The 13,161-nt window shown below is 35.7% G+C and overlaps 1 protein-coding gene across 1 annotated transcript in view; it reads right to left on the reverse strand.

The window, feature by feature from the left end:
* Positions 1–974, reverse strand: part of capn5b (calpain 5b) — a 46,787-nt gene extending 45,813 nt beyond the window's left edge. The window contains exon 1 of the mRNA XM_056446632.1: positions 810–974. Within this exon, the coding sequence (XP_056302607.1) occupies positions 810–974 (165 nt within the window). The remainder of the gene's footprint in view (positions 1–809) is intronic.
* Positions 975–13,161: the final 12,187 nt, after the last annotated feature.

Here is a 13,161-nt window from a genome sequence, read left to right on the forward strand (position 1 = left end):
ACTGATGATCAACAGTAAAATTTACAAATTTTACCTCTTCCCAAAAGGGAAAACCACAAACAATCAAAACTGCATGATTATATGGTGTCATAGTTTTGTAATCAAATAATGTGGTTAAAATGGAAGTAAAAGGAGCAAAAACAACCACCAACAGTAAATTAGGTAAATCACATTTCCAAGACTTTGATAAAAGGTAAAAAAATCCAGTCTACAGTTACTTTTTATATTAAAAATACGTCATTTTGTTGTGTGATTTTCACCAAATCAGTGACATCAGTTATGAATTTTGCAATGAAAGAGTTGCAATGAAATCCTATAATTTTCTAAGCAATTTTGTAGTTTTGATCAGGACTGAGGTTGATTAACAGATTTATGCAAAAAAAAAAAAAAATATATATATATATATATATATATATATATATATTAGCTACTGGGAAACACTCATACACTCTCACACTTGCACACACACACTCAAACACTAAGACTAATTTAGTTCATCCAATTCACTTATATCGCATGTTTTAGGACTGTGGGGGAAACCTAAGCACCCATGAAATCCATGCAAAAACAAGGAGAACAAAGACAAACTCCTCCTGGCCCAGCCTAACGTGCTGATCACTGAGCCACCATGCCATTCAACTGAATGTGTTCATTCTTTTTAAAAAGATTAAGAAACCAAAATCAACATCTTTCCAACTAGGAGTCTATTTAAGATTTTAGATGTAAGAACTCTATTTAAGATCCTCTTGGGAACAAAGGAATCATAAATGAAAAATCGTGAAATTGTATCAGGATTTCTAAACACTGACCTCAGGTCTTTTCCAGTGGACACGGCCGATCCGATTCCCCAGGTAGAAGAGCGAATCATCCACAGCGGGGAACAGCGGGTCCTCAAACAATGCTCCACTCTGTAGACACTGCCTCTTGAGGGTGGAGTAATGCTGCCCCTCAAAGGCCTTCACAGAGGAGAACATCTTTCAGCCTGCAGAGGGAGAGAGAGAGCGAGAGAGGGAGAGAGAGAGAGAGAGAGAGAGAGAGAGAGAGAGAGAGAGAGAGAAAATGTAAGTCAGATGTAGTGATGCTCAGGTGAAGATCGTCACCTTCTTCTACTGGGACATCTGTGTGTGTGTGTTTGTGTTTGTGTGCGTGTGTGTGTGTGTGTGTGTGTGTCTGTGTGTCTGTGTGTCTGTTTGTTTTCTGTATGGTGCATATTCCTTACAGCAATGGTACTAAAGAGACTGAAGTCATTTCTGTCCGGGTGGCTTTAGACAGTTTGAGTGAGTATATGAGAGCATAGATTGTATATAGTTGGATTTGTCTGACAGGTTTGCAGCATCAAATATTTTGTCTGAAGCACTTGGAATGAGGTTCCTTCAACTATATACTATTCTAAAATGTATCCTTCTTCAATGTCATTGCCTAGCTCAGATACATTTGTTTATTTATTCTGTTGTCTTGTTCTGTAATTTTAAAGATTTTTTTTAATTGTGTCTAAAGAGAAAACACATGCTGTAAATATGTGCTCATACAATTCTTTACAAATCTGTCAAAATAAAAGACAAAAGGGAGCAATGTATACAAATAAAATGTCTTATTATTATCAAAAAGAGAGAGAAAGAGCTACAGCAGTTTCTCAGGTTTCAAACAAACACCTGTGCACACATTTAAGTTTTCTTTTTAGAACTTTGTACAAAATATTTGAATGCCTTTTGAGAAATGTCAAAACAATTTTGCTGTAGGGAGAAGAGAATAAAACGGCAGTAAAACCGATATTAAAGATGCATCCAACTGATCAAAAGTAACAACATTAAAATATCAAAATGAATTGTTCCATTCTACTACCAATCCTGAAAATAAACTGTTTTATTTGTTTTATGACTGTTGTTTTATTTATTAATTGTAATCATTTTAAAGCTATAAGATTTTACTGATCCAAAACTTCTTAATGGTTTCTGAAATCCAGCTTTTCCGTTAGGAATAAATAAATCTAATATAAAACTATAAATACTTATGTCTATATGTTAATATATATGTTTATCGAAAAGCTGGATATTATTTTTGGATATTTTAGCTGGTTAATATTTTTCTTCTGGCTAGAATAAAAGCTGTTTTTAATTTTTTTAAAACCATTTTAAGATCAAACTTTTTAGCCCCTTTAAGTTATATTTTTTCCATAGTCTACAGAACAAACCATCGTTATACAATAACTTGCCTAATTACCCTAACCTGCCTAGTTAACCTTAATTAACCTAGTTAAGCCTTTAAATGTCACTTTAAGCTGTATAAAAGTGTCTTGAGAAAAATATCTAGTAAAATATTATTTACTGTCATCATGGCAAAGATAAAATAAATCAGTTATTAAAAATGAGTTAATAAAACTATAATGATTAGAAATGTGTTTAAAAAAATCTTCTGTCTTTTAAACAGAAATTGGGGGGAAAAAATAAACAGAGGAGCTAATAATTCAGAAGGGCTAATAATTCTGACTTCAACTGTATATAGTTACATTTTACAGTGTTAACAACTAAAAACAATGTTTACAATTTTAAAATGTATTTAAAAACATTAAATGTTTTGATAATATTTTATAATATGACTATTTTTCCAGTTTTCTGATCAAATTATTGCAGGCTGAGCACAAGAGACTTTTAGAAAAATTTAGTAAAAAAACTTTACCAATCCCAAGCTTTTAGATAAAAATATATACCCTAAATGTCAAATAAACTCTTATAAACTGCCCAATCTGGCCCAAACTAAGCTATGTAGTGGACCAAACAAAGTCACAAATGTGTACACCTGGCCAGAACCAATGAAAAAGAAAGAATCTTAAAATGCAATTAGACTTGGCACACAAAACAAATAGAATCCCAATGAAAGCACTTTATTTGATAGGCTGTAAGTAACTCATCCCTCTAGTCTGGCTAATCTGCAGGACACATTTACTCTGCTGGCAGGACAAGATGAAGTGGAGTAGCAGGAACTGTACCTGCATGCACAACAACCATGTCACTGTGACTCCATGCTGCTCTTACACTCAGCTTTCAATCCAGCCCGAACTGGAACATATCATTACAGCGCTGTATTCATCTCAGAAAGAGACAATGTGAAACCAATGTCTGCTGGGATGAGCGTGTCAAATTGACTGGGGAATACCATTTTTTTTTTTTGATTGAATGGATCTATAAGAGCTATCCAAGAGAGTGAAAGTAGTTCAGATCAGCAAAACCTGAGAACATCGTATTCAGAGACGCCACTGAATCTGCGACTAATACAGCTAAAACAGATCAGGTTTGAGTAGTAAATTAGTCATATCTGTCACATCTTAAAACATTGACAGTTTTTGGGAACATAGTAGCAGGTTTTAGTAAGTCAAACATGGTCATTAGTTCATTAATCAATAAAACAACTTGAACCAGAAAGCAGACATCTAATAGACACCCAAACATAAACGCCTTGATAAATAAAGGCTAAATTTGGGCTGTCAGTAAAAATGTAATAGATATCTAATAATAATAGTCCAAAAGTAGACATTTTTTTGGACTAATGTAGGATGTCTAGACATACAGTGCACTCACAGCCCAAATTCAGCCTTTTATTTTTAGCGAAGACTATACTTGGATGTCTATTAGACATCGGCAGTTTTTGGGAACATGGCAGCTGGTTTTAGCCAGTCTAAAGCCCTGGTCAGATCACACAATTTTTGTTGTTGGTTACAAAAGTCACTGTGTCAGATAATGCAATTTTGTCTTGATAAAATCTTGACTTGCCGTGGGTAACAAATGTGCCAGACTACACGTTCCTTTACCATCTGTCATTTTGTGACATTCACGGTGAACATCATTTCGCAAAGCAGTTATAAGTGTTGCTATAACAATATTCCTTATCTCATTAATTTCAATATTTTTTTCAATCTTATGTCAATCGCAATAAACACTCATGCTTGCTAATAACGAGGCTACATTATTTAAGGGCGTTCGTTATGACATTGATAGGATCAAACTATATTTCCTTTTTTAATATTAAGCTACCTTTTAAATCTAAATGTATTTTTTCCAGCCATGGGTTTCTTATTAAACACTCCCTCGCCTAAACTTGCCACGAGTGAGACAGAGAAAGTCACATCACCACCAAGGAAAAATTAGATGCTCAAGACAAAATAATGACATAATAAAAAATTAGCAAATATACGACAGAGGTTTGTGATACAACAATTACAGTGAAGCATTCATTCACCCGCAGAGTTAAGTAGTGGACGGGCGCAAACAAATATAATTCATTTATTTTTCTTGCAAAAAAATCTTTTTTAAATGAATTTCGTTAGGTATAATTAGTATGTTAATTTCAGTGTACTTTTGTTGATCAGTTATCTAGATAACCAAGAATAACGAATAACATCTGAGGTGAAGAGCGGTGAACCAGTCCTCTAAATGCTTCAGCACCAAAGCAAAAACTGGTTTGTTAAATAAAGTAAAATCTACCCTAAATAAAATTAAAGTGAAATATTCAGTTTCAGATAAACTTATGTTAAACTGTTTTCATTGTTAATGAAAAAAACATCCATTGTGCTGGTCATTTTCAATTTAATTAGTTTAATCAAGTAATTTGAATCAGCAAGATCAGCAAGGATTTTACAATGTATTCGCAGCCCTGAACTTGTTTCCAGATTACCTCGGAAAAATGAACTCGGTCAGAAGGCTGAGACAACTCAGAAACTCTTTGTGAGAATGGAAATGTCTGCATATTTGTGCCAGAAAAATTGCTTAAGACACTTTAATATTTTAGAGAAAGTAGTTAAAGTTTGCATCACCAAACATCTAATAATGTTGAGATGCTTCAGTCCAAAGCTTGGTAAAATATGGACAAACCCAAGAGTTGAGTTTCCATATTTTACCCAATTTAAGTTGAGACAGCATTTAAAAGTACATTTTATAAAGTGTAGCTGGTTTTTAGCCCCTAAAACAGCTTGAACCAACTGGAACTTGACCTTTTTTTGAATGAATGAGCCTATAAGATCTATTCAATAGTTTGAAAGTAACTGAAATGAGCAAAACTTGAGAACATCTTATCCAAATCTACAAAAAAGGATCACTCTGTCCGTTTCCCTGCACATTTCCATGGTCTTGTCTGAAATGCATGGCCAGTCTGTCAATCACAGCTCTCTCAGAGGCCAGTTTTGCGGAGCCGCCGTGAATTATTCATCTCCACTTGCAGACCTTCAGGAAGATTAATTATGTCTTCAGCTTTCTGTCCATTCTCTGCACGCTAATGACAGAAAACGCCAGCTTATGTCATTCTACAGCCACATTTCCATGGCTCTGCAGGGGAAACATAAAGACTGGAGACTTCGGATAATAACAGCTCCATTATATGGTCACGCAATATCAGGTCAGCAAATGTGGGATGAAGCTTCTCGATGATCTCATTATTAGGCAATGATAACAACAACATCATATTTGCATGTTGAAGGTACAACAAAATGGTTTTCAACTGAATGTTCATGTGATGCATTTGGGGCATCATGTTAGTTATCACAAAACTAAAACTTTTTTAATAAAATAAAAGTGGAAATAAAATGATTATTAGATGATAAATGAAAAAAATATAAATATTGCAGGGAAAAAACTTAATATAACTTCTATGCTCCAAAACTTTTGAAAGCTTCATCTACATTGTGTTTTTAAAAAATCAAAAACTACCTCTTCTCTCTGGCCTATTGATATAAATTATTTTTACATTTTTTAGGACTCATTGATTAAACAGATCTTTTAAAATTAATTTTTAGTTAAAAATGTTATTGTAGCATATATTGTCCTGTCTTTCTAACTGTTTATTGTTACTGCCATGTTTGTGAAGCACTTTGGTCAACATTCATGTTGTTATATAAATAAAGTTGACCTTGACCTTATAAAATGTAAACAAAAGTTAGAAATGGTGCCTTGGTTTACCTAAAATAATAAATAAAAGAAATATTAGAAGAAAAACAAATAAATATGATTAATATTAATAAATATTGTTAAACTAAAATACATATATTCATGAATATTTATTCAAACTTAAAATAAAGTTAGAAATAATGCCATGGCAAATAACTGAAATAAAATATAATCATTCAGTTTAAACCTTAGCGGCACGGTGGCACAGTGGGTAGCACTGTGGCCTCACAGCAAGAAGGTCGCTGGTTCGAGCCTCTGCTGGGTCAGTTGGCATTTCTGTGTGCAGTTTGTATGTTCTCCCCGTGTTTGTGTGGGTTTCCTCTGGGTGCTCCGGTTTCCCCCACAAGTCCAAAGATGTGCACTATAGGTGAATTGGGTAACGTGCTCTATAAGTGAGTTGCAGCTGGAAGGGCATCGGCTGCGTAAAACGTATGCTGGATAAGTTGGCGATTCATTCCACTGTGGTGACCCCTGATTAATAACAGGACTAGCGTGCCTAGTTAACCTAATTAACCTAGTTAAGCCTTTAAATATCACTTTAAGCTGTATAGAATTGTCTTGAAAAAAATCTAGTAAAATATAATTTACTGTCATCATGGCAAAGATAAAATAAATCAGGTATGAGATGTGTTAAGAAATGTGTTTAAAAAATCTGATCTGTGTTAAACAGAAATTGGGGGAAAAAATAAACAGGGGCTAATAATTCAGGGGACTAATAATTCTGACTTCAACTGTATATGGAAACAAGTTCCATTCACTTCAGCTCCCCCCCCCCCCCCCCCCCCCCTAAAAAACAAACAGGAACTGAAAATAAATGTTAGTGACATTCAACATTGAGCCACTACTCAACTAAGGAATACTGAATCCATAACGTTCCTTTAAAAAGCATTAAATAATGTCACTTTTGAACACATGACTTTGCACTGGAAACTCTGTGTCTGTACAGTACACTTGACTGGAGCACCTGGGGAAATAGAAAGAGATAGATAGTGCAGTTGGACAGCCAGCACAGCAGATGGTACCTGGCCTTATCTCATCACTGAGACCACCAAACCAAAAAATAATTAAAATAAATAAAAAACACCCTCTCCTCTAAAACCTCATCACAAGAAGCAGGTAATGTAAGAAATGCTGAGGAATTTAAGATAGCAAACACTAGAATTGAACAAGGATATCTCATGCAACGGTGCAATGTTTACGATCAGTTCAATTCCAGAATGAATGTTTTATGATAATTAACTCCTTCCATGATGTTCATTTTTTTCTTACTTCAGTTGAAAATGAACTGAGGATTTTGTGGAAAACATGCAGGATTTTTCTCATTAAAGTGGACTTTTATTGTGCTCAGTGGTTGGAAACTGCAGTTTCAATGCAACTAGAGCTCTAAAAAATTCCAGATAAAGAATAAACAAATAAAAATGTTCTTTAAAAACGGAAATAAATATTTTTATACAACATTTCTGTCTGGTTCTCGAATCTGATTGGCTGATAGTCATGCGATATTCTGCCAGTAACAGCACTCGTATCGTCTCTTCACCCTTCACCCTTGTGTATTACTCCACCCACATACAGCAACAAGCGGAGGACACTCTACAGTTTGAATAATATTCCTGTTGTTGGGCAACATAATGTACTTTGGATGATTTTTTTCGTCAAAATGTAGTGGTTTAGATTGCAACTATGCAGTTTATTTATAAGGATAGTGCCTATTTTAGAATATTAATCATTTCTGAGAGACGTTAGCCTGTCATACTGAGCAAAGACGGTTGACATTGTCCATCCACAAGATGGCGACAGAGACTGCATAATAAGCCCTTAGAGGAGGAAAAATACATTCTAATTACAGCTGATCAAATCATTATTAAACAGGTATGTGATATTCTATGTCGATCTCTCTCTTTTGTATGTTGTAACGCTGTATTTATACCATATAATTGTGGTATATCGAGTGTGAGATGGCACTCGCATATCAGGAATGAGTGTTGTGTTGGCAGAAAGAAAGAAGAAATGCGCGCATGCATTTGGAGTATGGAGATATCTCTGTAGACTGAAGGCATTTCATGCCATTCAGACTTATAATCCTAAAACACAGCAAAAATCTCCTGTTTTGTCATCACTTTAGACATTACGCTAGAGAATCATTCAAACACTAGCGTGACGTTGGTGAATTAGTAACGGCTTCTGCTGTTCTGACGTCAGCTGCAGATGTGAATGAATGGGGGAAGAAAGTAGTTCCTAACACAAAAGGGTTTTAAGACTCTCCGTGTGATTTCTTTTTTATATACATGATTATGCTGTTGAACTGTTAGATAAGTGCAATATTACACAAGTAGCAGTGCGATGTGGTTGTATATCGTCACTTTATACAGCCATATTGCACTGCTACTCGTATGATATAGCTCATATATACTTAAAAGGGATAGTTCACCCAAAAAATTAATTCTGCCATTATTTACTCACCCTCAACTAGTTCAAAACCTATTTGAGTTTCATTCTTCTGTTGAACACAAAAGAAGATATTTTGAAGAATGCTGGTTGCTTTTTTCTATTACTACTGAAGTATATGAAGCATTCTTCAAAATATCTTTATTTGTGTTCAACAGAAGAAAGAAACTCAAAAGGTTTAAAACCACACGAGTGATAATTAATGATATTTTTCATTTTTGGGTGAACTATCCCTTCAACCACAAAAGCTCCACTGACTGGCAATAGCTCTTGGATGCAAGCATTTGTGGTTAAAAGGTATATAATTAAAAAAAGAATGTGTTTTTAAGAAAATGACAGAATGTTTAACTATATGGTAAGATCTTTATTCCTCAAATGGGATTTTACAGTAGGCTACTGTGTATATAATATAATGATTTTGTGTAGTCCTATAATGTGCACATCATGACCACATTGCTCTATGTACAGTACAACACTTTTGAAGCTGCATTAAAATTGCAGTTTAGATGATCAATCCACTGAGCACTATATGGGTCCACTATATGAAGAAAACCCTACATGTTTAACTCAAAAACCTCATTTCTAATCTTATTTCTTATTTCTGATCAAAATATTTTATTTTATTCCTGAAAGTGAACTAACCCTTTTAAACCAAACCCAAATGACTGACACATAATGTGCTAGTTGACAGACAAACACAGGCCTTTTGACTCTCTCTCACACCCCATTTATGCAGCACAAGCTCATAAAAGTTTACAAGCGGGGTAGTGGAATGAAGAGGTTTATGGTCTCGGCCCGATTAAGCATTGCCCTTAATGTGAAAAAAATCTAGTGAGATCTAGAAAATTTAGTATCTGAAGAAAATGCGCGGTATAGGAAACCCTATAGGGCAGCAATAGCTACAGAAATTGTCCTGTGGTTGTAGTAGGAGATGGAGAAAAATCGTGAGGCTGCACTGGAGAGCTGGCAGAGAAACAGTGCACCAGAGAGCTTGATGAAACCCTCCCCTCCCCTTGCCGATAATCACCATTTCAGGGTATCCCAGCTGCGTCACTGCAGCCTCCTCATGAATACATGTAGTATATGGTCTCAACAACCATACTGTACACACACAATCACCCAAACACTCCACGACCAGAAAAGAACACTCAGATAGCATGCAGAATCCAGTCACTGCTGTATAAATATGCTAAATTAATTCAAAATGTACTGCAGTCAGAGTTGGATGGGTAACTTCTCAAAAGAAATCCTGCAAATTTTATGACCAATGTTTTTATTAGTAACTTCATATTTTTATATAGAATGGTTTAAGAAATATCTTCACTTCTGAACATCATTATTAATTTAGTGCAACACAAAAATAATGTCACTTTTCTGAAATAAATGTACAAAAACCTTTATAAATAAACTATATCAATTCTTTATAGTGCTTACTGTATGTTTTGATAACAATTAATGATTAATTTGTTCATTAAGCACATTAAACAAGTATAAACAAATAATAGCTGGTGTTTTTTACTTCATGTAGTTTGTTGAGCCCTCTTAGGTTACAAAACAGCCACTACGTCCACAAATTAGAGAATAATTAGAAATGCTTTTGAGCTAGTTTGACTTGTAAACTAGCGATGTAAAAACCCTGCTTTTAAGTACAATTAAAGATGGTGTTTGACATCTATAAAATTGTAACGTGTTTCTAACTAGTCTAAGATGATAATCTTTAGCTGGTAAATAAACCTGGACAGCTATCGCTTCTAGTCGATCATCTCATTTATAGTGGTCAGTGAGGTCAGCTATAGAACAGATGTAAGTAATAAACTAGTCAAATAGTTTTACCCTATTAGAAGGTAGCAGTTTGAGTACATAGTGGCTGTTTTGTACACACACACACACACACACACACACACACACACACACAAAACGATTTTTGCTACTTGTTCAAATTACTTATTTAAATGAGCTGAATCAACACAATTCTTGAGTTTTTTGGGGGAAAACTTAATTGTTTTATGTTCAAGCCATTAAAATTTGTAAAAACAATTAAGTTAACTTAATTGATTTATAAGCTGGCGGTTCATTCCGCTGTGGCGACCCCAGATTAATAAAGGGACTAAGCCGAAAAGAAATTGAATGAATGAATAATTGATTTATGTTGGGACAACATGAATGAATTGTGTGAAACCCAGCATTTTTTATAGTATAAGATTGCAAATAGCTCATCAATAATAAAAAAAAAACACATCAGCTACCAATTTATCATACTTGTTTAATGTGGTCAATCTGTTTTTCTATTCTTTATTTATGTTAAATAAAGTGGCTGGTCAGTATATCCAATATCCAAAACTGACTAACTAATGACAGTCAGGCAGGCAAGAATATCTAATAAACTTGTTAGAGCACTAAATTAGTTTACTAATGTTTTGGTTTCTAGACATTCTAAGATGATCATTCGTTGCTAAACCAATATACTACCTGGTTAACCTAATCAAAATGCTTTTTGAACATGTCAACCTGACAACTAGCTAATTACCATATTAGACCCAAAATAATTAAATTATTTGGAACTAGCCACAATGTAAAGTCAAGTTTACTAGCCCTGCTGGAAATTCGTAACATAGTAGCTGCTTTCTAGCAGGTCTATAGTGGTTACAAGATGGTAAACCACCACAAACAATCCTTCTAGGTATTGGCCATACTAATTTAAGGCAGTCATGTTAGAAGAACATGCTAGCAGGTCAACCACCTGAAAAGCTAATGGTCACAGCTACCAGTTGGGCTTCATAATGTGTAATAGCAATGTATTTTTTGTGATGTATTATAAATCTCCTTTAAACATCACAAATTGATCAGGAAATCGAACATGCTTCCCTAAAGACTAGTTTAGTCAAATAGATATAGCTAATTCGTTAAAAATACTTTAAAAATGTAATGTGGAAATGCTTGATCGGATTAGCTCGACAATACTAAATAAAATCCCTGACAGCACTACAGCAGAAGGCTTTCCCATCCATCCACCCAGAAAACATGCTATCAGATCATTCTGTTGTATTAACAGTTTAGGCATAAAGCCTCCCGTTAACGACCGCTGGACTGCCCACTCCTGTCAAACCGGCGGTCAAACTTATCTCAATAAGAAACGCGAGGCGTGGGCACAACTAATTACCGACTGAAAGTGATTTCCTTCCCTATCCAAGAACAACTGGGCTCTACTTTACCCCAACGCGCCGGGGAGATGCGGTAGGCTTCCAGTTCCCGTGCACACACATGACAAATTATGCCCGCAATCAGCGCGAATCTTCATCAAATACGAGCGTGATGTTATTATTTTCTCGCCTTAGCACGCGTCCCGTCAGGTGGCAAGATTTACCTCTCGCGCTCCATACGATCAGCATAAATCAGCGCGCTCGTCTCGTTTGCGCGGATAATTACAGGCTTGCATTTAAAAAAAACGTGTCAAATTCGACCTGATGCCACACATCGCCAGTATAACAGACCAGCACGGCCTCGTTGCCTGTGAAATAATCCAATACCTGAGCACAACTCCAGTCCCACGGTGGCGTCTCTCTACCTCTCTCTCTCCCTCTCTCTCTCTCTCCGGTCCTCCCGGGATCCAGCGACGTTCTTGCGGTCCCGTGCAACTGAGGCTCCTCTCCGGGCTCCGGATCACTCGCACGCGTGTCTGGGAGGGGCCTACGAGCGGAGGGGGGACTCCTAGTCTGAGCATGTGCAGCGGGGTAGACACCAATGTATGTCCAGCACACACACACACTGTGATTGCAATAACAAATGCACGATGCATTATGTCATTTTTCTTGGTCAGAAATATAGTGCCATTATCCAGGAGCATCGTGGTGCAACTCAATGTAATGCTATGAGAAGGCAGGCGTCAGCACCATGGACAGCGGCTGTGTACATTTCTAACTTGCCACTAGGGAGACAAACAGGGACACACTAAGCAGAGACTGTGAGCTGATGGGCAAAACTACTGAGGAGGAAAAAATGCCTCAGGCCTGCGCTTTTCTGCAATAACATACAATGCTGTGAATGGGGAGGATGATTTGATTAATAGCAAGAAAATTGGCCTTGATTTCAGCTTTTCCTAAGGCAATGAACGGAGGGTTTCTGCAGGTTTATGAAGGGGAATTTAAGGCTTTTTAAAGATTTTTAATAATACGACCTTGTAAAGAAGATGTAATGAATCATAATGTAATGAATCATCATTGCGTCTAAATACGCAAACAATAAGTGTATCAGCACTTCAAAGTATAAATAGAAACTGAAAATATTAGAATAATTTAGGCAATGATCTCAACTAATGTTTAATTATTGCTTATATCTTAAGCTTAAAGATGCAGTGTGTAAGTTTGAGACCCAGTGGTTGAACTAGAAATTGCCTTCCTGGACCAAAATAAAGGCAAGTGCAGGTTGCCAGATTGAGGACCAACAGGAGCAGGTCTGATGATCAAGGCTAAAGGCTGATTTAAATCGTGTTCTATATAAAAGCAAAGACACGCGATAGAAGAAATATTTTCCATTTTAAAAGTTTTTCTAACCTACACCTCGAATTTATAAATAAGAAATGGCTTCTCTTTCTTGCAGCTGAACAACAGTGCTTTATTCAGTGTTAAATGCTAATAATGTTAGTTTGAGTGCCCCTTTACATGACATTTATTGCTAAACTACTGAAAGCAGCAGGCGATAGTTCACCTCAGATCTTGAAAATAAAATAAACCGTTTGAAATTGAACTTTATAACTAAACATAGGAGTGATTCAGCATGTACATTT

This window comes from Danio aesculapii, chromosome 21, assembly GCF_903798145.1.
Source record: "Danio aesculapii chromosome 21, fDanAes4.1, whole genome shotgun sequence".
NCBI lineage: Eukaryota > Metazoa > Chordata > Actinopteri > Cypriniformes > Danionidae > Danio > Danio aesculapii.